The sequence below is a fragment of the Choristoneura fumiferana genome, chromosome 8 (genome assembly GCF_025370935.1).
Source record: "Choristoneura fumiferana chromosome 8, NRCan_CFum_1, whole genome shotgun sequence".
NCBI classification, from domain to species: Eukaryota; Metazoa; Arthropoda; class Insecta; order Lepidoptera; family Tortricidae; genus Choristoneura; species Choristoneura fumiferana.
In genome coordinates, this window is record NC_133479.1 from 8,523,554 (window position 1) to 8,548,497 (window position 24,944).

Sequence of the window (24,944 nt, forward strand, 5' to 3'; positions counted from 1 at the left end):
CTCAGTCTCGGCACTCAAAGCTTGGACACTTACCACGTGCACCAAACGTCTTCTTAACAATTGTAAGAGACATCACTATCAGCTACAACTGTTGCACATCTAACGGTAAAGTTATGATGGGTTTTATGCTTTTCTTCCTTTATAATAGTAAGTGGCTCGTACTACTTATATATTTCAGATTTATGTTGTGATGTTTAATATGCATAAGTAAAAAGACGCCATTTGCTACATTAGATTACCGCACCGATCAGCGAGAATAACCACTGCAACTTGATATTGGAGAGTTTAACACAGTCTCGTCACATTTAGTTATTATAAAACTTACTCGATATAAGTAACTAAGCATAGTTTATTCTAGTAACATTCACGGTTCAGGTTGAAGACGTCACAACTATTGTACTGTTGTTAGAGGGGACAGTTTCACAATTTATTATCAGCTGTAGCTATTGCGCCTGCGCAGCGGGGAAATGGCGCGCGCAGAGATGGCGGCGGCACGTCATCGATGACGCGCGTGACGTCGCGGCGTGACGACACCGATCAAAATGATGAGATAATAAAACAATACATATAAATATTTGAATCCTTTGAAGAATACAGGGGTACTGTCTTGGAAAAAGTAATTAGTAGATTAGATATGAGTACATGAGTATGCGGTGCGGTTGCCAAACCAATTGTTAGATCTTTGACTGACTGTACATTCTGTGGCACACTGATTCCGAATAATATACTCAGCGGCACAAAATTTGGCCCACCCTTCATACAAAATTACCGATTCTGCATACATTTGAGGGCCAGATTTTTTGCCGCTCAGTACCTATAATGTCAAGGCTCGCGAAAAATCGAAAAATCAACGAGTTTTTTTTTCTTCGATTAATTTCCTTTTAAATGGTGTGATCAATAAAGCGGTGTGAAATTGTGACGTAGAGCTAGAATTAGACAATTGGCATTGTTATCATTAGAAAATAAAATTATGAAACGTCATATATACTAAGATGTAGTAAAAAACGTTTTTACACAGGCAAAAAAAAACAATCTTGTGTCAATGCCATAAAGACTTTCACAGGGAAAAACTTTTCTCATTTTAACTATAAGTACCTACATAGAGTCTATTTCACCATTTTCTGTTAACTACCTGATAGTTTATGTCTCAGGTATCTGTTATGTCCTACCTGTTTCATTTTTCATAAACAGTGACGGTACCACAGATAATCTCCACCTAAATTACCAAGAACATGTCAGAGTACTGAAATAGGCCATAAAGTTTGTAACCTCAAAATACACCAATTCTTAGCTTGTGCGGAATGTTTTGTTTCTACTGGTCATGTAACTATCTACTTTAAGAAATAGCTTTAATAATTTAATCTCTATTCATAAACAAGAGAGATGTCACCTACAGATAGGAATCTCACTTTAAAAAAACTATTCCTCTAACCAGAGTAAACGTGATGCCTTATTTAATCTACAGACAGAATAAACGATAAAAACTTTTTGACTCAAATATTTCTTTTATATGATAACTCAAATAAATGAAACTTTACGATCCCCCTTAAATTACCATTTACTTAGTTGATGCAATTACTGAAAGTGTTATTAAGGAACCGTCTTCGTGTGCAATCGTATTCACACGCAAATATCTTTAAACATTTAGCCAAGTGATCTACATTCGACGCTAAATGCTACCTTATCACGTAAACAGTAAGGTTACGAGTGACGCAAATAGGGATCTACGTAAATATCTTCCTAATAAAATAACGAATGTTTATTTTATACTGATGTAGTTACTAACCTTTCCGTAAGTATTTGTGTTGATTGTGATTGATAAAGCCATTAGATGCTGCACTAATGTTTTATTCGAGTCCGTAGTCCATCAAAGAGTGACAGACTGCCCACACACGTTTCATCTTTGCTTCTATGCCTGTCGAATATTTCAAGACTAGGCCAGAATACCCAATAAGTAAGGTAAGTTCCCAATCTGCACTGGACCCGCGTGAGAACTGCGGCCAAAGCCCTCTCATTTGGAAAGGAGGCCTATGCCCAGCAGTGGAACGTATAGATAGTAGTGAAAATTGTGCTTAATTTTAGAACTGTAATGAATCTTGTCAACTAGGTAGTCTTTAATTTTATTTGAGCTGTAGTTTCGCAACTGTAGCAACATACAGATTATAACCACTTTAGAGATGAGGTGATTGAAATTATCGGTCCCTACAACTCCCATCACAATAGAAGGGTTTGTTTTAAAACAAAATCGTTTAAAATATAACAAATGTGGCGAGCAAGAAATAGCTCAGTAGTACAAGCACGTGAAAAAGATGAGTGATAATCATACACATTGCGGTTATCTAAATAAATTATTACGGTTACTGTGGCCTTCGAGGTTCCAGCGAACAATTATCTAACTCAAAATGATTGTCGGTTTGCCCTTAGTTTAAATATAACAGTTCCTCACAAGGAAAGAATGAACACTTTTAGGGTCACTCTGTTAACTGTGTCCGTCTATCTGATTAATAAAACCCTTTTTCTTAAGAATGGAGGTATTGAATTGAAATGAAATTAATATCTATAAAAAGTGAAGTCATGAAATCTTGCAGTCGCAAATAAAAACTATTTGTAGGTTTTCTTGATCTAAAGGTACAAAGAAAGCTTTAGAGGATATTTTCATACAAAAGGCGTGGGATTCAAAATAAGGTAGTAATTGTAAACCTAAACCAAATATTGATTTCTTGAAGCGTGTTATAGAATAAAAAAAAAGGAAGAACAACAAAGTGACTTTCTATGAAATACACAAGAAATAGTCACAAACTTAATTTTTGCTTGTTCTTAAAATTGTACGGAACCCTGAATGTGTGTGTCCGACTCGTACTTTGCCGTTATTTTTATCTTATTCAACCGTTATCCACACAACGCTGTGTATGTTTATTATTTACACTCATAATGCAGATGTTCTAGCCATCTATAGGAATGTCGAAAGAAACATTTTGCGGCTATAAGAAAGTTTTTCCTAAAAACTAGATAATTTGATAAGAAGTTCAAGGAAATATTGAATGGTATTAATTATTCATTAAAAATAGATTAAAATGGTAATTGATTCGCGCACAGCGGTTTATTCGGCAAAGTTCTGTGAAATGGTAGGGTTTGTGCTTTTTATGACAATATTTATGTTTTTTCCAACTAAGATATATATAAAAAATCATGTGAACCGGTCGAGCTCAATGGACGCTAGGTTTTATGTAATTAATATTAATTGATAAAACCACCACAAGTTCTTAAAAGCATCAATCAATTCGTTGCGAGTGTAATCATCCAATCAATGTATAACTGTACATTTTAGTGTTCTATGCAGCGATAGCAAAAATGGTCCCATCACGAACTTTATAGAAGTAAGGCCTGTCGTTATTGCAACATCTACAATTACAAATAGTCTGTCTCAATAAGTATATTTGGCTTTGAAAGTTGTGTGGTTCAGGTGAATATTGCTCCTAGCTAAATGGACTTCGAGCGCTGGAACTGCATCTGCATCTGCATCACCATGAATTCATTTAGATCGATCATTGGTAATTTTATTTTGTAACATAGTTTAGTTTATAAATAGTTTTAGTCTTGGATCTTAGATAGTATTTATTGTACACAATATTGTAGGATAGGAATTCATGAATTTGTTATAGTGAATAAATACTTTAATTACTTTGAAACATACATTGGTAAATCGCTTAACCATCATATTGACAGATCTTTACTTTGGCAATGACGTAAAGTAGATATTTTCGTAGCGTCAGATATTTCCGTGGTAAAGCCGAAGCCAAGATCGCTTACATCTTTCATAAATGATGTACCTATGTCCTGTACTCCTATTTGGGCAAGCCGGTGGGAATAGGGTTCTATGGACGCTTCTCCACTGCTGGACAGTCAAATAAGTGTAAGTTAGGCATGTCTTCAGCTGCGATACACGCACGCTACTGTACTGCAGGTAGGTACATATCGTTTTACGTTGCAACACTGAGTTGTATATTAGCAGCATTGTTAATTTCAATGGTTTAAATTTCTGTGACGCATGCCATCTTATTGGGATTAACGTTTTATCTTAATGGGGGAGGCATGTCAAACAGTGGACAGTCCACTGGACACCCTACGGCCTGATATGATGATGATGATGGTGATGCATATTTTTTGCTGGTGGATATTTTTGTGATCAAAACCATACAATCATTTATTTTTCATTTTTTTTCAGGCTGTCTATCTAAATAATCTAGTACAGAGCATTCCCTATGAAGACTTTAAATATTATAAAAACCTTGTTTCTCCCTTCATGTATTTATTTTCTATTGTGATTGCAGTAAGTGGTATCTATGGAGCCCTAACAACCAGTAGATAGAGCAATTCCCGAAGCTGGGGTATTAGATGCGGGTGAGGCAGGGTTGCCTGCTATTTTATAAACTTGAAAAACCCAACAGTAAAATAAAAACCGATCAAGGGCGAATGAAACTTATGCACTGAGGTGTATACCCCCACTTTTAAAACATAAAAATCATAAAGTATTTAACTTTTCAATTTCTTCGTTTTCTCTCGAGCAAACTTTGTTTTTCAAAGAATTTCGTTATACATAGGTATATGGTGTAATCGTTAAGTGTAGCCAGGCGATTATTCCGTAAATATAACATATATCAGTAAAATTTAAACTGATACCGAAAGTAAGTTAAAGTTACCCAATGAGTAAAATCACATCAATAACTGTTTTTTTTAAACCAGAAATATCTCAAATATTACCTTCAAACCCTCCCATACATTTAGTACCATTAGTTGAAAGGCTTTAGTTTTTTTAGCCTAGTCATTTCACCATTATCATAATATGATTAATGAATTATATTATTTTATCCACTTAGGTATCCATATTAATCAATTATCATTTTCAAATTTTAAGAAAAGTTTATTAAGAAACATTGAAGAGGGCCCGTCAATGTATCGCACAACAAGGGCGTCACTTCGAGCCACTGCTGTAAGCAAAAAAATAAACTTTCTTAAAAAACAGTTTTATCTCTTAAGGAACATCGTGGGTACTAAATGTATGGGAGCGTTTAAACTTAATATTTTAATATTACAACTTTAATTAAAAAAAAGTTTGCTTTTACTTATCGGGTAACGTACTTTCGATATCAGTTTAAAGTTTTCTGATACCTGCTGTATTTACAGAATAATCGCCTGGCTACACTTAACGATTACCTACACCCTGTATATCTGTTTGTATATAGAAAAGACTGGATTTCTACAAAAAAGAAGATTATTACTGCCCGAAAAATGTTTCTCTAATATTCAATTTATTCAAAAATATACTAGGAAAGGTCCTAATCATCTTCGAAGTGTATGTACCAGTCACCCTACAAATGCCCGTATTTTATTAACTTACGTAGGTACACGCTAAATTTTTTTCCCACCTTTTATCTAAAATTTACGAATTATTATTAGGTATTATTATCAGATGGCCTTTCGAATACAAGTCCTGCGTTTCTTATAAAAGTAAATCTACATTATTTAGCTAGTTTATAAAAGCTTCCTCAGTGCATCTGTTAAACCCCGTGTAGCGGCCAGCAAATATTTATTTTTTAGCCCTTGATTATTTTAATTCTTTAGGCCGTCTTGCAGGAAAAAAAAATCTAGATTTAGTAGTTAATCCAGGCTTAAGCTTGACAGTTCCATACAATTTGACACTACTAAACTGAGCTTAACGCTAACTCCAGATTTGTGTTTACTGCAAGTGGGCCTTAGTGAGTGAGAGTGAGTTTGAAGACAAACTATAGCTTTGACATTTCCGATTTTAATGACGAAATTAAAACATCTTCTAAAAACTAAATGCCACCGTCATTGAACATTTGCGCACGCGAATGCTCTTGATCGTATCAGCCACAGGGGGGCTACTACCAAATTCAAAAATCGAAGTTCATATCGTACCGTCCCTCCCACTTTCGTATTAAATAATATTAGCGTCAGCGGGACGGCAAGATACGAATTTCAAATTTTGCATTTCGTAGCATACGGCCAGGTATTCCCGTAGGGTTCTCGTTACGACTGGCAGCCCTGCTCAGTGGATCGTTTAAACGGCGACTGTTGTAAGTAAATGAGGTAACCACCATTTCCCCTTTCAAAGTAGACGCCGCCATTCAAACATATTCAGTGCTACAACAGCTATCGATCGTAAAGTCATCATTATCATCATCAGGTAGAAAACGTCCACTGCTGAACAATGGCATCTCCCTTAGAACGCCACAATGAACGACAACTCGCTATTTACTTGCATCCACCGCTTGCCTGCTACTCTCACGATGTCGTCAGTCCACCTAGTGAGAGGCCTGTCCACGCTTCGTTTTCCGGTTCGTGGTCACCACTCGAGGACTTTTTCCCCCAACGGTTATCTATCCTTCGAGCGATATGGCCCGCCCATTGCTACTTCAACTTGTTTATCTTTCCAGCTATGTTGGTAACTTTAGTTCGTAGAGTGCCAATGTACCATCTGATTCCATCGTGAACGTTTTCACAATAAGCGTTATAGTGTTTTTTTTTGTCAGGCAATGCGATATCGCTGTGACATTTCCTTTAAAGAGGTTCCATGGGTACATGAGCTATCACGCGCTGTATTCGTCGGTTGCTTTTGCGTAGTCATTGCGAAATTTTATCTGATTTCTGCGCAACGTAAAAATGGGGAATAATTCGCATAAGCCATCAATCAAATTAAAAAGGTAAGGTATTATGTTCCAGTAGAAATAGCTTAACATGTTGGTCTAACGACAATATATAGAGGGCAGTCGAGTTGCTATTTAGTAAATAATTAAGTTCCTGCTACCTTTACACGTCGAACCAACGTCGGTCAAAATTGTAGAGCGCAATCGAGTTGCTAAGTAGTAAACAAAATCCAAAACTTTATAATTGTTATTGATTGTTTTTATGGACTAATGTCTGGAATAAATATACCATTTTCAACACTACTTGAAATACTTTTTATCTTCACAGCCCATGACTAATGGAGTTGATCTGTAAACCAATCAAAGGTTTCCTAGTTTGTCGTGTTATTTGTCTTCATGCGCATCAGATGTGTACTACATAATAATATGATATCATTATTAATGACATAGTAATATTTAGCAAGCCATTGCCTGGCATCAAGTGCATTTACAAATATGACGAATTAACGACAGCCGAAAAACAGAGATCGCCGCGAACTCTACGTAAAGTAGAACTTCTGTAAGTACTTTAAACTATATCAAAATGGAAATAAGATATATATATATATATATATATATATATACATCCACATTGAGTAAACAATTATCGCCTCTGATAGTTTTTAGCGCGGTCTATGGTCCTGGTGCTAACTGCTTATCTACACGACTTATAACTTGCAATGGACGGTGAAATATACATACTTACTTATGTGATAAATGCAAAAGTCTGTTTGTTATGTATGATTTCACTAAAATTTCCGTGTTTTATTTTATATTTAAGTATTGTAGATATTTTAGCCATTGTAGATACCATCGGATAAACTAACCCCCTTATTGTGAATGCATGTTAAGCTTGTGTTACTTAGATTTCATAAGAATATGGCTCTATTTATCAGTAGTAAATTTTGCCAGTGAGTGATTTAAAAAATTAAAAACAAGCTTTTATTACAAAAAAAACAAATTAACTAAACAGGAAAAAAAAATTAAGTAACATTTGTCACATGTATGTAGTAAGAATGATTTAGGGTCAGTAGGTTCAGTATAACCTCTTATGTGCTACGAGTAACTCATCATTATAAGAAAGCGTGTGTCGATAGTTAAGTTCTAGAGACTACTGTAAATATGGATGTACTTTCAAAAAGTAAAATATATAGCATTTTAAAAGCTTGAGGCACCTAGGTACACGATATATGATTCAGGTTTAGTAGTATGCAATATTAGTGCCTCAAGCTTTTAAAATTATATATATTTTACATTTTGAAAGTACATCCATATTTACATCAGTCTCTAGACCTTATATTTCTACACACGCATATTTGACTACAGACAGACAGACAGACAACGGGACTTTCAAACAACTGTTATATGGAGTGCAGAAATGAAGGAGGACAGAGTCTCCGTGTACGCAAGTGTCTGTCAAAAGGTGTTAAATAGGCGGTGCTACAGTAGCAAATGGATAAGTTTCAAAGGAAGCTTTATAACGATAATCACAGAAGATGACAAAAGATGTCAAACATGTGGTGGAATGTGTTCGAAAACGTGCTGCGAGGAAGGCGTTGGTTGCAGCAGCCAATCCGAGCAAGTATAACACGGTAATGTTTCTGGTTTACTGCTTCATGTTGTTGGTATTTCGTTGGGCTTCCGACATAGCGTTGATGCTGTCCAGGCTGGCTGATGTGGTGTGACAAGTTTACGTCCATATCAGGAATCAGCATCAGCATATGTTTTGCCGTATATGGGCTAATGTGTATGAAACCTATTTGAAAAACAAATAAAAACCTTATTTAATTGTACCTAATCTACTGTGACACGACAGAATAAGTATTTTTAACTACCGATGTTGTTTATCTTTATCAACTCCTGTCTACGGTACTATAATTATATAAACTGCATTGTGAATTATGGACCCCCTTGTTGAACTATCAATCTATTTTAATAGAGTATGATAAATAAGTCAAGAAAACGAAGAAGGACTGAGGAGCCTTGAAAGTATAGCGCTAAAATTCGAAAATGAAAAAAAATAATACGAAAAAGTTTATTCGAGACACATAAACAATAGGGAAAACAACATAATAACAAAATAATAAAAAAGGGTAAAATACAAAATACTATACGAACTAGGTATGCCCGATTTGGTCCCGCCTCAGAATAAATGTGGACTCCTTGGGTGGAGTTAGCGCTGGTCTTCCGGCGAGACCATTTTAAATGGTCAGTGTTGTGATTCAATGTTTACTCTTTAGCACCGTACTCTAATATATTCAGGCGGAAGAAAAAGCAACATAAAAGGTTACTGCAAAAGATAAACATTACATTTACGGTTTCTTGAGATAAAGGAAATAATTTTTGCAGATAAAAAAGGCGCGTGTAAAAGCTAGTGATGGTAGGTATGATGATTTTAGGTCCAATTTCTAATAGGACTCGCGGTTTCTAATCCATGAATAATAATGATAACTAGGAAAATTCTATAGTTCTCGCGGGCGCGATAAGTGATTTTTTCGCAAATGAAGTCGCGGGCAACAGCTATTTGGAATGGAAATAATTTGAGACCCGGAACGACATATAGGATAGTTTTATCCAGGCACATATAGTTCCAGCGGGCGCACGACAGACGAATTATTCGCAGACGAAATCGTGGGCAACAACTAGTATTTCATATAAGTAAGTATATGAAAATCACGAAGCTTTAAAAATAATTCAAAGTACCACCTCCTTCATGGGCAGCTTTTTTGGATTGCAAATACGCGTTGATGTCTTTTCTATAAATGTGTAAATTTTTCAGCCTTATTTTCTATGCTTTAAAGCTCTACAATCGCTGTAAACTTTGCTTGATGTGCTATTAGTCAATTAACTGCATAAAGTTACACGAGTATAATTTATATAATAAGTACTGTGTTTGTACGGTAAATGTAATGGCTATATCACAATCCTGGAGCTTGATATTCAAAATAATGACTGTTAATTTAAGTATAAATAAGCAAGTGGGGACGCAAATCCAGCGTGACAGGCAGGTGCGCTCGCGCAGACCGTGCCGTTTCGCGATGCAACCGCACCACACAATACAAACAACACTTTATGCTAAAGAATAAAGTTTGTTGTAGTGTGCGCGGGAAAACCATGTGCATTCTTGCATTAATGATGCGAGATTTTGTTGCGTACAAAAATTTATCGGTTGCATCAAAAACAATTAATTAAGAATAGATTTTTTGTTCATAATTGATATTACTTAAAGTGATAATGAGTACTGTTTGCTAAGTAGTAAGTAGATTTCAGTAGATTTAATATGAGACATAGTTACATACTAGAAAAAAGTGGACGTGTAAGTGTGTAAAGTAAACAAACAAACGAGACTGAAATGCACACAGGACATGCATAACTTACGTGTTTACGCAAACAATGTTTCAACAGTCCACCCGCACAGCTAGCTCCGTAAACGCGCCAATAACTCGCGCGTATTTTGACAGTTCGGTTTGACAGTTGCGCGTGGTTTTCGCGGGCTTGATGCGCGTGCAGCGGTGCAGCGTGCGCGGGGCGCGGGCGCCGCCGTCCGACTGCAGACGGGACGGGGGGGGCCCGCCCGCACCCCGCGCAACAGGGTTACCATTTTCGACGGGATGCCAGAATTTTTTTGGGACAACGGGAGACGCGAAAAAATAACTACACACCATCATAGCACAGAGCAATGTTATAATTTTTTAATTCGATGAGGTACTTGATGATTGTAGTCCAATGATGTTCGTCATTCTGTTTTTTGTGAAAATAATTAGAGAAGTTTATGCGTAGGTATAATTAAGCAGCGGTTATATGTTGTAACAGGAGAAATACAGCTACATACTTAGATATGCAAATTTAAAGATTTTTTGTTAATGTACATACCTACATTACAGCTTAACCTGTCTATTTGATAGTAGCTTAAATACCGAAATGCAGTCGTCTTTCGGATCTCTATGACGGGAATGAATAGACAAGCAGCAAACTCGATCAAGAGAAAACTTCTATTTAGACTGAACTGAGGCAGCAAGCTGCGTAACGTGTTGTTTGTAGAAATAAGCGACCCATAGCATATTTCTCATGAGTAGGTAGGTATAGATTAACAGTTATTTTCGGACATGGCATTTCGGAAAGTCCGCCCAAATTGCTACCACCATCTTGCTCGCTAATCCTGCCGTGAAACACTTGCACTGTTGTGTTTCGGCGTGGAGAGTAAGACAGCCGGTGAAGTTACTGGCACTTGAGGTATCCCATCATAGGCCTCTAGGTTGGCAACGCATCTGCAATACCTCTAGTGTTGCAGATGTTTATGGGCGGTGGTGATCTCTTACCACCAGGAGACCCACTGGCTCGTTTGCCATCCAGTCGATTAAAAAAAAAACTTAGCTACATGGTTAATGCCACAGCCCATAAAGTTTAAGCAAAAATCTTTTAAATAATATTATACAATATGATATAGATTTACATTGACAGTAATCCTAAAAAACTGCAACAATAAACGACAGAACATAGCAATAAGCTAATACGGCTACATTCTAGGATCCCCAGGTCACAATAAGTAATTATTCTTAAATAATTGTGAATTTCATGATATTCTCTTAGAGGAGCACGCACACTCAGTCATGCAGCTTTTAAGGGGAACCGTCTAAAGTAAAAATATAGATGTAGCAATATTTTCAAAAATCACGCCTTTAAATTCTTTGACCTCTCTGATCAAAAAGCCAACACTCATTAAAATTCGCAGGATAATATTTGACAGCGGTCAATGGATTTTACTTAACAAGAGTAGTTTGTTTGCATCATGGCAACCCTACGACACCCCGCGCCCTCTGACCACCGCCTGCATTATCAACAAACACCGAGTGAATGGAAATGAGGCCGCCCGCGCCGCTAGGGTTACAAGAAGTTATACTAAAAAATCGTGACAGATAGGAAGATGACATGATGACATTTAATTCCCGCCAGCGAGATGTGTGAAAGGAGGTAAGGTTGATGAATACCTTGATCTAAATACATAATTAAGGTCGCCTCGTAGTCTTTTTTAAATCTCGATTTAAGGCTTAAACTGACAGTCCTTGTATGGATCTGACAGGACTTAAGACAACTTAAACCTAGATTAAAAAGCCTGCAAGTGAACGTAAAAGATATCATTTATGAATTTTGCTTAATTTTCATTGCCCTTATGTGGACCTAAATCAGGACACCAGTGCCTTATAGAAAACCAATTACATATAACGACGTTTTCGCTGTTATATTTCTAGATTTAAAGCTCACCGACTTGTTGTCCGTCTAGCTGGTCTCCCTTTTGTAGTTTCTGATGTTGGTAGCCCGTCCTGCTGGATCAGCAACTCTCGCGGCTGACATCACACTGTGATAATCACAGTAAGTAATTCCTAAATATTAGGAGATACTATGACGATAAGTACCCATGGTATTTTTCTAACAATTTTGTATAAAGAAAGAAAAATAATCCGTTTTCAAAGGTTAAAAGTAATCTTGTCGAACACTCAAAAAATCCTAAAAAGTCAGGACATAATCCTGCCGCATGGTAACCCTACCGTGACTGCATCATTATACCATCGGATCACTCGCATTGTTGTCGATGTCTATCGATGACTACACCTACTTACTGTCAGGTAGGTTGTTTAACTTCTGTGGTAGTCCGTGCGGAAGGAGCTTTAGGGTTATTATTACTGGTTATCAGATGTTGAGTCGACGTTAACACTAGGGGTTCTGTTGACGTTTGAAATAGTTCTCTCATATGAACGGATCGGAGCCCTTTGTGTGGCATAAAATCGTTTGACCTAACGTATTGTTTGGTCGAATGATTGTTTCACATAATTTTAGTACAACTCAATACAGATAATGCTCAATTAGTCAAATACGTGAGTTACTTACTCAGAACAAGTTAAGTAAGTTATATTTTATTATCTTTCCTGAAATCGCTTCTGAAATTAGCTATATAAAAAAGAACTAGGTATCTACGTAAAAAAATAATTTGGGTCTATGGTTTATGTTTAGTTGTCAATTTTACGGTTTCGTTATTAATAGGTTTTACCGGAAAAATACCAGAGCTTCAGAATATTTTTTTATGGTTCCTTATCTCAAAACGGAAAAACAGAACCTTTATAAAATCACTGTTTTCAGTCAGTCAAGACCCCTTTTTCCCCCTTTCGACCCCACACTACGAGTACGTACATTTTTCCTAGGAGAGGAGCACTGCTAACACTGGACATTCATAGATATTTACCTACAAATTTATACGAAACCCTTGGCGCACGAGTCCGACTCGCATTTTTTTGTTTTTTTAATATTTTTTTATACATAGCTCTATCGATGTTATCAATGAAATATGAATACAATTAATGTAAACGTAACAGTTCATCGCCATTATGGCGCTGAAATCGCGCTCAAGACAATTAACCCTCATTATCAAGACCCTGACAGTGGTCGTCATTGTTTTTATGCATCTCACTGACTTTTACAAGCAGAAAATTATGCGAATTATTCATATCTATCGGTATTACACAATTTCATTTACAGTCACCACTCCTCTTAGTCCACGTTCTGTGGATAACAAAGGTGTCAATATTGTGCTATACCTAATATAAGATTAATAGACGTGTTGCCACTTCAAAAACTAAACAATCGGTTTCCCTGTTTATAGAACTTATAAAAATATTATTGACTTCCTTCCTCGTGTTCATTTACCAGTTGCCAAGCTAATCTGAACTAATCCAGAAACGAACCAGTTTCCTTTTGTGGAATATTCAAAGACTGCAGTGAATTCTGCCCTTTGATTGAGGTATCAGTAGCGTAGAATAGAGTGGAGTTGTAAGGCAACCCGGAGATTCAGAAAAATGTGAGTTAGGCGTAGACTACGGATGGAACACCTAGCAGTTAGTTAGTATACACAACTTTTGTCATACTTGACGCAGTGGGAACCCAGTGGGAATCTGGGAATCAAGTTGTTACGTCGGCAATGTGGGATCCTGAGGACCAGATATTGATTTAGAATTCAGATTTTCATAGTTAAAATAGATCTTGGTGACAACGAGAATCAGGGTCCTGAAGAGGCCCCACTACCATGAAAAATTTGAAGACACGTTGATTCAAACATTTTACAGCCTTTTAACTTTATATGGGCTTATGAGAACATATAAAATTATCTCAGCGGAAAGAAGTAATCGCGGTGGTATGGGAATAGCTAAAGAAATATTATTACAAGAAATATTTCCTGTTGCAGATTACCCGATTCGCGGAAAAAGAATTGATAAGGATATTATACCGTAGGTACTTAGACATAATAATGCTTAATTATTAGAAGTTATAATTAGAATGTAATAATTAAGGTACCTAAGTATGTTAAACTTAGACTAAACCCTTGTATCGAACTGGATAACCGAAAATAACTGTAAATTTTCACGTACTTGTACGTACGTACTCGTATTTGAACGTATTCATTTGTTTATCGCTTAATTAATTATGTCGTCTTAAACAGGCAACACGTCCAAATTCGTCTGGAACAGACGCGTAGGCCTGATGAATTATGTCGTACAAAACATTCGGGAGCAGTCAGGGATAAATAAATATAAACAATTGTTAAATATAGGAAGAAAACTGCTAACTTTGAACATGAAACTACCGTGAGACTCACTCATATTAAACTATATTGTAACGGATAACTCACGTCTTAAACCGAGTTTAGCTCGACATGTTTCGGGCTATTTCGTAGCCCTTCTTCTCCACGGAATCATGTATACCCCGGGAGAACTCAGAGGCTCCTTATCCTTCGGTGATCACACCAACTGTCTAAGCTGCATATGAGGACGGAAAATCGACTTGATGCTATATCTTCGGTGTAACAAGCACGAAGCAAGCAAGAAGGGCTACGAAATAGCCCGAAACATGTCGAGCTAAACTCGGTTTAAGACGTGAGTTATCAGTTACAATATCATTTAATAAAACTGCTAACATTCAGTAGTAAGTATTCATAAAATCGCGAACGATTTATCTGTCGCTGATTAATCCATTTAGCTACCTCTATAATTATAAAAGACAAATTTAACAGGTTCAGGAGCTTAGAAAAAAGTTTTGAACGTACGAATAGACTTAAATTTAATTTACGTTAAATATAAAACCGGCCAAGAGCGTGTCGGACACGCCCGAAAAAGGGTTCCGTAGCCATTACGAAAAAATTAAGTAATATTCTTCTAAGGATTTCGTATTTTGTACGGAATATTCCAAGTTTAGGTTTATTTTTACTCTTAAACTACTAATAATTCTCAAGAAAACTTAACCGTTATAGTTTTCCTTATAAGTTTGATATACTTACTACCATCCTAAATTATTTTAAAATTTTCCACCCACCGGTTTAGATTTTAGGGGGGGAGACGCTCGATTTTTATTAAAATTTGCACTTTAAAGTTGAATATTTTGCAAACAAATCACTGAATCGAAAAACGGTTTAGTAACCCCTAATGGTTTACCCCACACTACAAGATTGGATGAGAAAAAAAAATCACCCCCTCTTTACGTCTATGGGAGGTAATTTTTGTAATTTTTTTTTATTCTACCATTTTCTCGGCATAGTTTACGTATTATTCGTGCCAAAATTACATCTTTCTAGCATTGATAGTCCCTGAGCAAAGCCGCGGACGGACGGACAGACGGGTTCCGTTTTTGCCATTTTGGCCACGGAACCCTAAAAATGGCACTGCGTGGATGGAACACTTTGGAAGGGGAAAGGGGGGAGAAGGTTGACAATTCTTATTTTTGAATTCTACTGGGTTGAATTATTAAGAACAGACCGTTTATCAAAATGTAATACGAGTACGAGCTTCGCTGTTTCAAATTCAGGTCTGGTCTGTTAAAAAAAAAAGAACGAAATGATAATGAAATAAAATCAGATAACATGCTGTATTTCATGATTATATTCAAAATTAATAACTTAATAACAAAATAATTTCGACGTCGGTCGTACATAATCATACGGTAAATTCGTATTTCCGAATTGTGCTACCTTACTTAGGAATACTCGAAACAAGAGTACCTTAACTTTTTGAACATCTTTAGATGCGAATTAAATTTACCTACTTACTCGCCATTATTAAATGCTTATTTATGCCTACAATTAAGTAGCCCAGTATCTGAAATATGAAAACTTTTAATACAAATTCATTTCAGTTTGACATTTTTAATCTGCTAGGCAAGTACATAAACTTAGTAATGTTGCGTTTAAATAAATTTGTCATTGAATCTTACTTTGGTCAAGAATAGATAAAATAAGTTGTATAAATAAATGATGCTATTTTGAGTGAGCTATATGTACATTTGATCAGTCACAAAAGCGCGCCCCTTCGTAGCAAAATCTTCTTTCTAATCGACATTAATCGATATCAAAATGTCTCAGTGTGCATGGCTGACAGTACCGACAGCGACTAAGGAAAGGACGCGTTTGTGTACACACAGAAATGTTAGCAACTGCATTCATAAAATGTGGAGGGTCGCGCCTTTATGACTGGACAGATCTACAACAAGTTTATATTTAACTATTACGGTTACACATTAAGGTAAATTGGCATTTTAGATTTTGGTAGTTTATTAATTCCACTAAAAAAAATAAAGCAACGATTACTATGTACTCGTACCTACTCGTTATGTTACACCTCAACACTTTTTTTGCAAATTTGTAATTTGTAGTCAAAGCATGTTTCATATCCACTGGCGGCAATGCAAATAACTTAGAAAACACGCTCTTGAGGTTTAAGCGAGCCTCTGGATGATTTTACCATGCCAACTATATTATCTGTGAAGTTAATTCATAAATATTTAAATACGAATGATTATGTATTTTTTTGGAAAAAAATATTTTTGGAAATCAATGAACTAAAAAATTACCTTGCTCATTACGATCGACTTACGATAGTAAGTTTGGCAAATTGCGTGTTCACGCAGTTCCTCCACCTACAGTAAGAACACACAAATCACAAACCCATCTAAAACCACCACATACACTAAACAAAACAAGCTCATCTTCCGATGTGACACAAATATAAACCATGCTACCAGTAATTTATTAAAGAAGCACAACCACCGTTTTCTTGTACTGTAACTCCCAATACACATACGTTTCATGAAACAAAACAAAACTACCACAATTATAATAAATTTTTACCGTCCTTAAAACTACCTTGATTTTTATTTATTACTCAAGCATGTTTATTAACTACCATTGCTGAAATTGATCCAGCCGTAGCAAGGGAGATGAACTAAATTTACCTGCTCATTAATATAGACCATACTGTGTACCTAATTTCTCCATGCATTCTAACATCGAGACGAACCCTTGATGTAACACTTCATACGAATCGGAGTCGATAAAGAATGATTTCAGTCAACAAATGTTTGGCAAAATTCGACTTATCAGGATGCTCATTCCTATATGCACATTCTTAAATCTAGCATAAAACTGCGTCCTGTCTGACCAACATATAAGCATTTTAATGCTAATTAAAGAGCATGTTCGGCATATAGGAATGAGCATCCTGATAAGTCGTTTGACATTGGAACTAAATCATCTTTATCGGACTCCGATTCGTATGAAGTGTTACATTATTGTGCAAGGGTTTCGTCTCGATGTTTTAGAATGCATGGAGATAATTAGGTACAACAGTATGGTCTATTATTAATGAGCAGGTAAATTTAGTTTCATCTCCCTTGCTACGGCTGGATCTAATTTCAGCAATGGTAGTAATAAACATGCCTTGACGCTAAATAAAAAATCAGTTTGAAGGACGGTTAAAAAATTTAATTAATAATTTGTGGGTAGTTTGTTGTTTCATGAAACGTATGTGGTACTTGGGAGTTACAGTGACAAGTTAACGGTGGTTTTGGTTCTTTAGTCTACTGGTAGCATGGTGTACGGTTGTGTCACTCTGAAGATGAGCTCTGTTTGAGTTCGAAACGCGTCAGTGTAGTGTGGTGGTGGTGATAGATGGGTTTTGTTATTTGTGTGTGTTCTTACAGTTTGAGGTGGAGGAACTGCATGAACACGCATATTTTGAAGCTAGCTTTCGTAAGGTCGCGCGCGGGTGAGCAAGGAAATTATTTAGTTCACGAATGATTATGTATTTTTTTGGAAAAAAATATAAATTACACTTAACTAAAACCGATCATCTGATTGAATACAGTTGGAATGGTAGTGAAAGAAGGATTGTACCCTGCTACTATTACGATCTACTTAAACCTAATCTTAACTTAACTGAGCACCCATTAAGCCTCACGTAGGAAAGCAAATTACAAATGCAATATCATAAATGAATATTTGGGAATCAGAATCACCTACTGCTATAAAACTATTAATTTTCAATATTGTCTTTTACAATTCATCCTTTTCGGCCGATGTGTACTCAAAATATAAAATATAAATAAGGGGTAATTTATTAATTGAAGCAGAAATTATATTTCGTTGTACCTTAACTTAAATTTAAATAGTTTATGCTGTAAACAAATGTACTATGTGTGTTAACAGACAGCATGAGCGTAATGTAGAATGAGACCACGATCCGTCTAAAAAGTGGCTACTATTATGCTAAATTACATACACAATTAATTTATATTCATCCGAGTGTAGCTGACAATTTCAAGTTATTGCATAAAAAAAATGAACAGGAATGGTGAGAAATTCTTACATTCTCATGGCAAAACATACAACCAGTTAACAATCATTTAATATTATTTCGAATGCTATGTAGATAAATTTACACTATTTTCAAACATTGCGTCGAACTTTCGTAATACGTAATAATTAAATATACCTACCTATTTCACAGTACAGCTATACAGAAACTGTACTGTGTCTATTTCAATAATAAATTTGTTCTCATTTGTGTCCTTAGATATTTTATAACATTCGCGATTCTAAGACACATTTTAAAATACAGAAACTGGGAAAACTGAAATTGTCTTTTTGCACGATACATCGTCATCTACAATATTTGTGAATCAGCATGCCAGAAAGAAGCTGTCCTTACACACTAACAAGAACTAGATCACATTACTGTGGGAATAACCTATTAGGATTACCTAGAAATTTAACACAAAGTAGTATAAAGTAGCGGATCGCATCAAATTTCATCATCGACGTAAGCGACATAGGAAAGGCATTCTTACATTAGTATTAATTGATTTTAGTTGTTGGCAGAATCTTAACAATAACATTATTTAAGTACTATACATATTTACAAAGAATAATTGTTTCGTTAGATAAGTCTTTACTAGATATATTCCGAACATGAAATGTACCTTAGTGTACATTGTTGTTTGTTAGAATGTCAGTTGAATAAGAAAATAATGAATTATACTATCCCAGAATATTAACATTTAATTAGATTTATCGGCAGTAAAACTGCACAGCATGTTTTTGTAATAGACGTGTCAAATGATAAAAAAAATATTAAATATTATTAATTACACTTTAACACAGTAAATAATACTGTAGTATCTACTTTCAAAAATTTAAAAATATATCACTAATATTTTGAACTAATCTTTTTAACGATTAACCACAATATGAACAAACTCGCTGTACTGTGTAAAAACAGATAAAGGTACCAGTCAAAGTTGTTCACACAGTTCAGCAATAAGGAGTTACTTGACAATCGAAATAAGCTATAAGCCAGCAAACTCAAGTTCTAAATGGTATCTATCACTTTCTAGAGTAGCTACTACGATTAGGAAAAGAGGACATGGACATTGTATTGTGGATATTACCTGAGTTTGAATGGATAGCATTTTTCGGTTCTCTGGTAAGCGAGTCCTCATTGGTGGAGTGAGCCAGTTGTCGCCGGGGGGGAGCGGGAAGGCACGTGGTGTGGGAGCGCGCGGCCTTACCCCAGCCCCACGTCCAGACACATCATCACCATGAAGCCAGCGATGCAGCCCCACGTCGCCAACTTGCCATTGCCACTGTTCATAGAAAACATCATTATAAAACCACACGACGAGCTCCGCGTACTATTACGTACGAAGACAAGTATTCGCTACCGATAAAGCTACATTTCAAGCGAAATCAGGTACACTCCTAGAATTATGTTATCAGTTATGCTTATGGCTAAAAAGCCTATAGTATGTATGCAAAATATACAATAAGGACCGTTATGAAATGCTATCGTCATACAATACGAGCCATTGAGAAATAAACGAGCAAACGTTATTTGAATATCAACGAGGTAGCAAAATTACGATACGGAAAGGCCCTCGATGCGATGGCGCTTGCGGCTCACGCGCACGGATTTAGAGAAACAATGCTCATTGACAGCCGGCCGGAATCCGATAACTGGAATTATGCCTATTAAAATAATTCCCCGTAGTTACTGTAGGCGCACACCGCACAGTGTAGCGCTTATTTATACTGAACGATGGACGAAACTTGATGGTTTAATTTAAAGTCAATTTAATTTAAGTGATCTGTTACTTAAGTGACCTAGGAATTAAATGCCGAAGTAACAATATATTTGTGGGCGTTACAATCAAATAACTAGAGATGAACATTTTTAGCATTAGATTTCGCTATACAACTTGAAGTAAAATTCTAAATATTTACAAAAAGACTAGATTTTTACAAAAAATTGTACCTAACATTAAGTCAACGGATTACTCGCAGTGCAGTAGTTCCTTTAGTGCCTTTCTTTTTATAGATACTATAGGTAGTGCCACCAGAGTTGAGGTCTCTCACACAAGAATTTGTAACGACGGCGGGATTTTAACAGTCACTCTTTCATTTAATTCATTCTCTGTGTGAAATCATTCCCTTCAACTCTCATGGCACTACCTATAATAATAATAATTGTCCTTTTTTGTCGTGCCGAAGGACCTAATGTCAACCTCGATCACCAAAGTGGGTGGTGAAAATCGACTTGAAGGTATCAAACAATGCAATTTGCAAGTTAAATAACAGCTTGCAAAAATAAACAAGTAAATATATAAAAGTATATGAGATAAATTCTTTTAAACCCATAAGACTAACTTAACAGCATTAATAGAGCTATAAGCAAGTGCGTTGACAGGACAAACGACGCTGGGCCGCATTACCTTCCGCATAATGCCCACAAAGATGGATTCTCAGTAGCTCAATGTTTTTTTTTATTTTGTCTCGCGTGGTTTGCGTATTTGCCACAGACGCGTAAGATCAATGTTTAGCAAGTTCAGGCCCTATACTCGGAAGTGCAAAATTCAAACTTCGTCTTTTTCCGTCCCGTTGACGCTAATTTTATTTAATACGAGAGTGAGAGGGACGGTACGATACGAACTTCGATTTTCAAATTTCGTAGTAGCCCCCCCAGTTTTACGACATCCGCGAGCAAAGAGCCCGGCACCGGCCCGAGTGCGACAGCGAACATTCCGATCACGTCCCGCGGGAAACCCCGACCAAAGACATGATTCGCACCTAAATATAATCTGACATCACGAAAACTTACCGAGGAATTTATAAGACGCACAATTAAAGCTGACATGAAAATAAATTGCCTGTTAAGTGACTTTTTTTAAACGGTGACGGAACCGTGCGCAGTTGTAACTGAAAGGCCGAAGTGTTGTAAATTTCTTCAGTATCACAACATTTTGGAATAGAAATTCAATAGTGAGCCTGATTCAGATATGCAAATGTTTTTAATTCATAAAAAAATCAAAGTTTTGTGAATCTTTTGATGTTTAAAAGAGCTGTACCTGTTTCAAATTACATAATTGTAAAAAGGTAGTGATGTCAAAAAGTTTTTTTAAGATAGCTTTAAATGTCACAGGAATAATATTAAAGTGACTAAACAATAACCAACTCAGCCAACATACGTCCCACTGCAGGGCACAGGACTCCATTCAGAATGAGAGGGCTTGGGCCGTAGTTCTCACTTGTGCCCAGTGCGGATAAGGAACTTAAAAGCGACTATACTATATAGCTTAGCAACTTTCTTGTGTTTGTAGTCTTGATTGCGTCTGTGGCATATTTATTTAAATATGACATCTTGGATACACACCTCTTTAGAGTCCTAAAAAGCTGACTAACGTGGTAAGGATTATTGTTAAGAATAATAAATAGGCTCTAGAAAGCTCTTCTGTTTCAATTTAAGTTACCAAATATAAAATCTTTATTTGGCCAAGATTAAAGCTTCTATCTATACGTAGGTACTAAAAATCTGCGAAGGCTTTAGATTCGTTTAGGTAAACATGAATCACACCAAGAGTATACGGCGTGGCGATAAGGCTCACCCCTTGTAGAGGGTGGTCCGCGCCGCGCCGGTCTGGAGGTAGGTCAGGGAGCACCGGCGAGTCGGATTCCCAGACGGTGACGTCAGCGCATAGACAAACCACAGCTGCGTCACCTCATCCCGCCGACAAACACATAATTTCATATATTTATTATTGACAGTGGCGAGACGGTGACAAGCCCACGCGCGAGAGAATTCGGCTTGTGTAGCGAGGCTGTTCGCCGCCCGCCCTGCGCCGGCGCCGCGGCACTGCAAATAGATGCGCCGCGACACCGCCGATACTACCGCATCTTTATATTGAGGCCGTGTCGACAATCTGACATTTCACTTATGGATTGTGGATGGATAACTCTTACATTATAAACGCGGTTACTTTATATTATACAGCGCAGTGTGCGAAAACGAAATTATAATCCTTTAGAGTGGAAAATAAAAAAAATGTTTTTTGTTGAAGTACATTCAACCATGAGTCTAAACACCACAAAGAGGTATGTCCCCTACCCATTACTTTCACCCTCGAGTTGATTTCAAAATCCGTTTAAAGCCCACAAAAGGACATACATAGCATCGGCAGTTTGCGCTGGGCGTTAACCTGTCACTCAAACAGGACATCTTTTATAAAAGTTTTGACCGGTTAAGAATTAAGTGTAACATAATCATAAACAACGTTAAATGTAATGTACTGGTTTGTGCCCCCAGCGTCGCTCCGAAAAAAATAGCCCTGCAGTTTCCATTTCTGCGGTAATTTCAATAAAATCTTTAGAAAATGCAACTCTATGATACTCTAAGTAGGAGAATGCGTTACTTGCCAAATTTTAAGTCCTTAGTTTCAGGGTGACCTGTCGTTTCGCCGAGTTAAATACGAAGATTTTTGTGTCGCAGACAACTCTTCGTAGACCTTTCTTCTGGTCAAGTAGCGTTTCCCTATATCTTTATTCCCGGCTGCACACTTGCCAGAAGAAACCACCACTAGGATTACTTCTTTTGACTAGTCTCGTTCAGTGCTGCTTACCTATTGGTGGATTTTGTCCTCATACAGCGGCATCCAGGCAAGTGTGTTTTTTTTTCGAATTTAAATATTTTTCCACTTGTATCGTCTTAGTAATCATTAGCTGTGGGTTAAATTATATTACAGGATTTTTTAAACCATTAATATCGATATACGCACGGTCTATGCTCAACTACGACGTACTTTTATAATTTTGTGTGATCAGTCACGCGGCGGTAACATGTTTCACGGTGCAGCATTAATGGCAAGAGCTATTGCATTCCAGACCGAGATGACAACTGTTTGTTCTTAAACATTTCGAGTGTTTTATCAAATTATAGCGGTGCAGTTACAACAAAATGACAAATATGGGAATGTTAGGTGCATCGTTCTCATTTGGATACAAGGATTTTGCGACTGATATGATCATACAAGATAGAAAGCATCGAGTTCTCTTTCTCGGTTTAAACTTTTGAGTACATATTATTGCAAATGGGTAATCCAGGGAGCCTGTATTACTAAGCATTAAATTAATTTAGGATTTAACATTTTTTATAAGAGATTGGAATAGTAGGTATCGGTTATCTCACTTAATAGCCCGGTAATCTTGCCCACGGCATCCCAACCCCATAGCCAATTCCATGTCGCTTCCTGCCTTGCAATATATCGGCAACGGTAGAGGACTGTCTGCTAGCACAGCCTTATGATGCATTAGGTTAGAGCATAGACCTCCATAGTTCCACCCATCTTATTTAGATTATATGGTACAGTCGGTACCCTAAATTAACTGTCATTTCTAGGCAACTAGTACGAAAAACACATAAGTTAGGGAACCGACCGTAACAAAAGCCTCTTCATGTTGGCTTCGGCCATGAATGTCTTTTAAATGATCGGACCCGTGATCGGAAATCTGTACTAACAATAATAATAATGAAAAGCTTTATTTCATTCCAATCATCTCTCTCGGAATGAAGGTACTGCCAAATTAAATTCAATGTTTAAAAAATCTGCCAAAAGGTGCGAGTTGTTTAGTCTAACCTAACGAATATCATTTTCGCCGTTTGAATTGCTGCAATCATATTAACATTTTAGAGTTTAAAATTTTTACATTCTGCTAAACTGACACCTTCAACTCGTAAATTTAGCACAATTATGTCCGTCTGTCTCCTATGACCGCAGCCTTAACGTCTCCACGCTGAGGCGTCGCGGCCAGGGTGTCGCGGCGTGCCGCTATTTTGGGCGGCGTATTTGCGTGCCATTCCGTCGCCTGCGCCGCGCTACCGCTTGCACTATTGTCTCGATTCGCCGGCTCACTGTACATATTAACAAGCTTGATACTTTTCACTTCTTTTGAAGCTTTGACAAATGAGGTCATCTTGTTTTATAGACTAATTTTGTAGCACGAATGTTCACGTAATACCGTCTAGTGAATAGAGCGCGACGCTCAGAAGCACCATAGCTCTTTAGTAACTACCGTTTAATAGGCCTTCCGCTGCGCGGTAACTGGTAGTATGTGTTTGTTTATGATAAACAATCATCATGTTTTATAACAATGTTAATCGAGCTAAGTGATGCGCGCGCGTGCTTCGCGTAGGCGTGTCAGGTGGACGCGCACGCCACATCTACACTATCTCTAATTAATTTTGGTTTACATGCGGTATACTTAAAGCCACTAGCCATAATTGATTAAGATAGACAAGGTGCTCTTTGCACATTGCTATATTTTTGTGGTAATTAACAGAGATTCGGCTTAGCTAGCGGCCGCTAACACATCTGTCCCGATACGTCAAGATAACACATTTAACATTTAAATTTCTACGTTTGGCGCTGTGAGCGGACATGACAATGCGAATTTGGATCGGCTCCGACTTGAATGTGTGGATATGTCAACAATTAGTTAATCAAGCACGCGGAATACTGGTATGCGGGGTTGTAGGGCCCCGCGACCCCGCGACCGGTTGCGGACAATGCGCGGGGTGGACAATGCCGCTGCTGGCA

The 24,944-nt window shown here is 37.0% G+C and overlaps 1 protein-coding gene across 1 annotated transcript in view; it reads right to left on the minus strand.

Annotated features, from left to right (window-relative positions):
• Nucleotides 1-17,818: 17,818 nt before the first annotated feature.
• The window catches only part of LOC141430342 (zinc transporter ZIP11-like), a gene marked incomplete in the record, with an annotated part of 67,574 nt that continues 60,448 nt past the window's right edge, over nucleotides 17,819-24,944 (minus strand). The window contains 1 exon segment of the mRNA XM_074091003.1: nucleotides 17,819-19,664. Within this exon segment, the coding sequence (XP_073947104.1) occupies nucleotides 19,586-19,664 (79 nt within the window).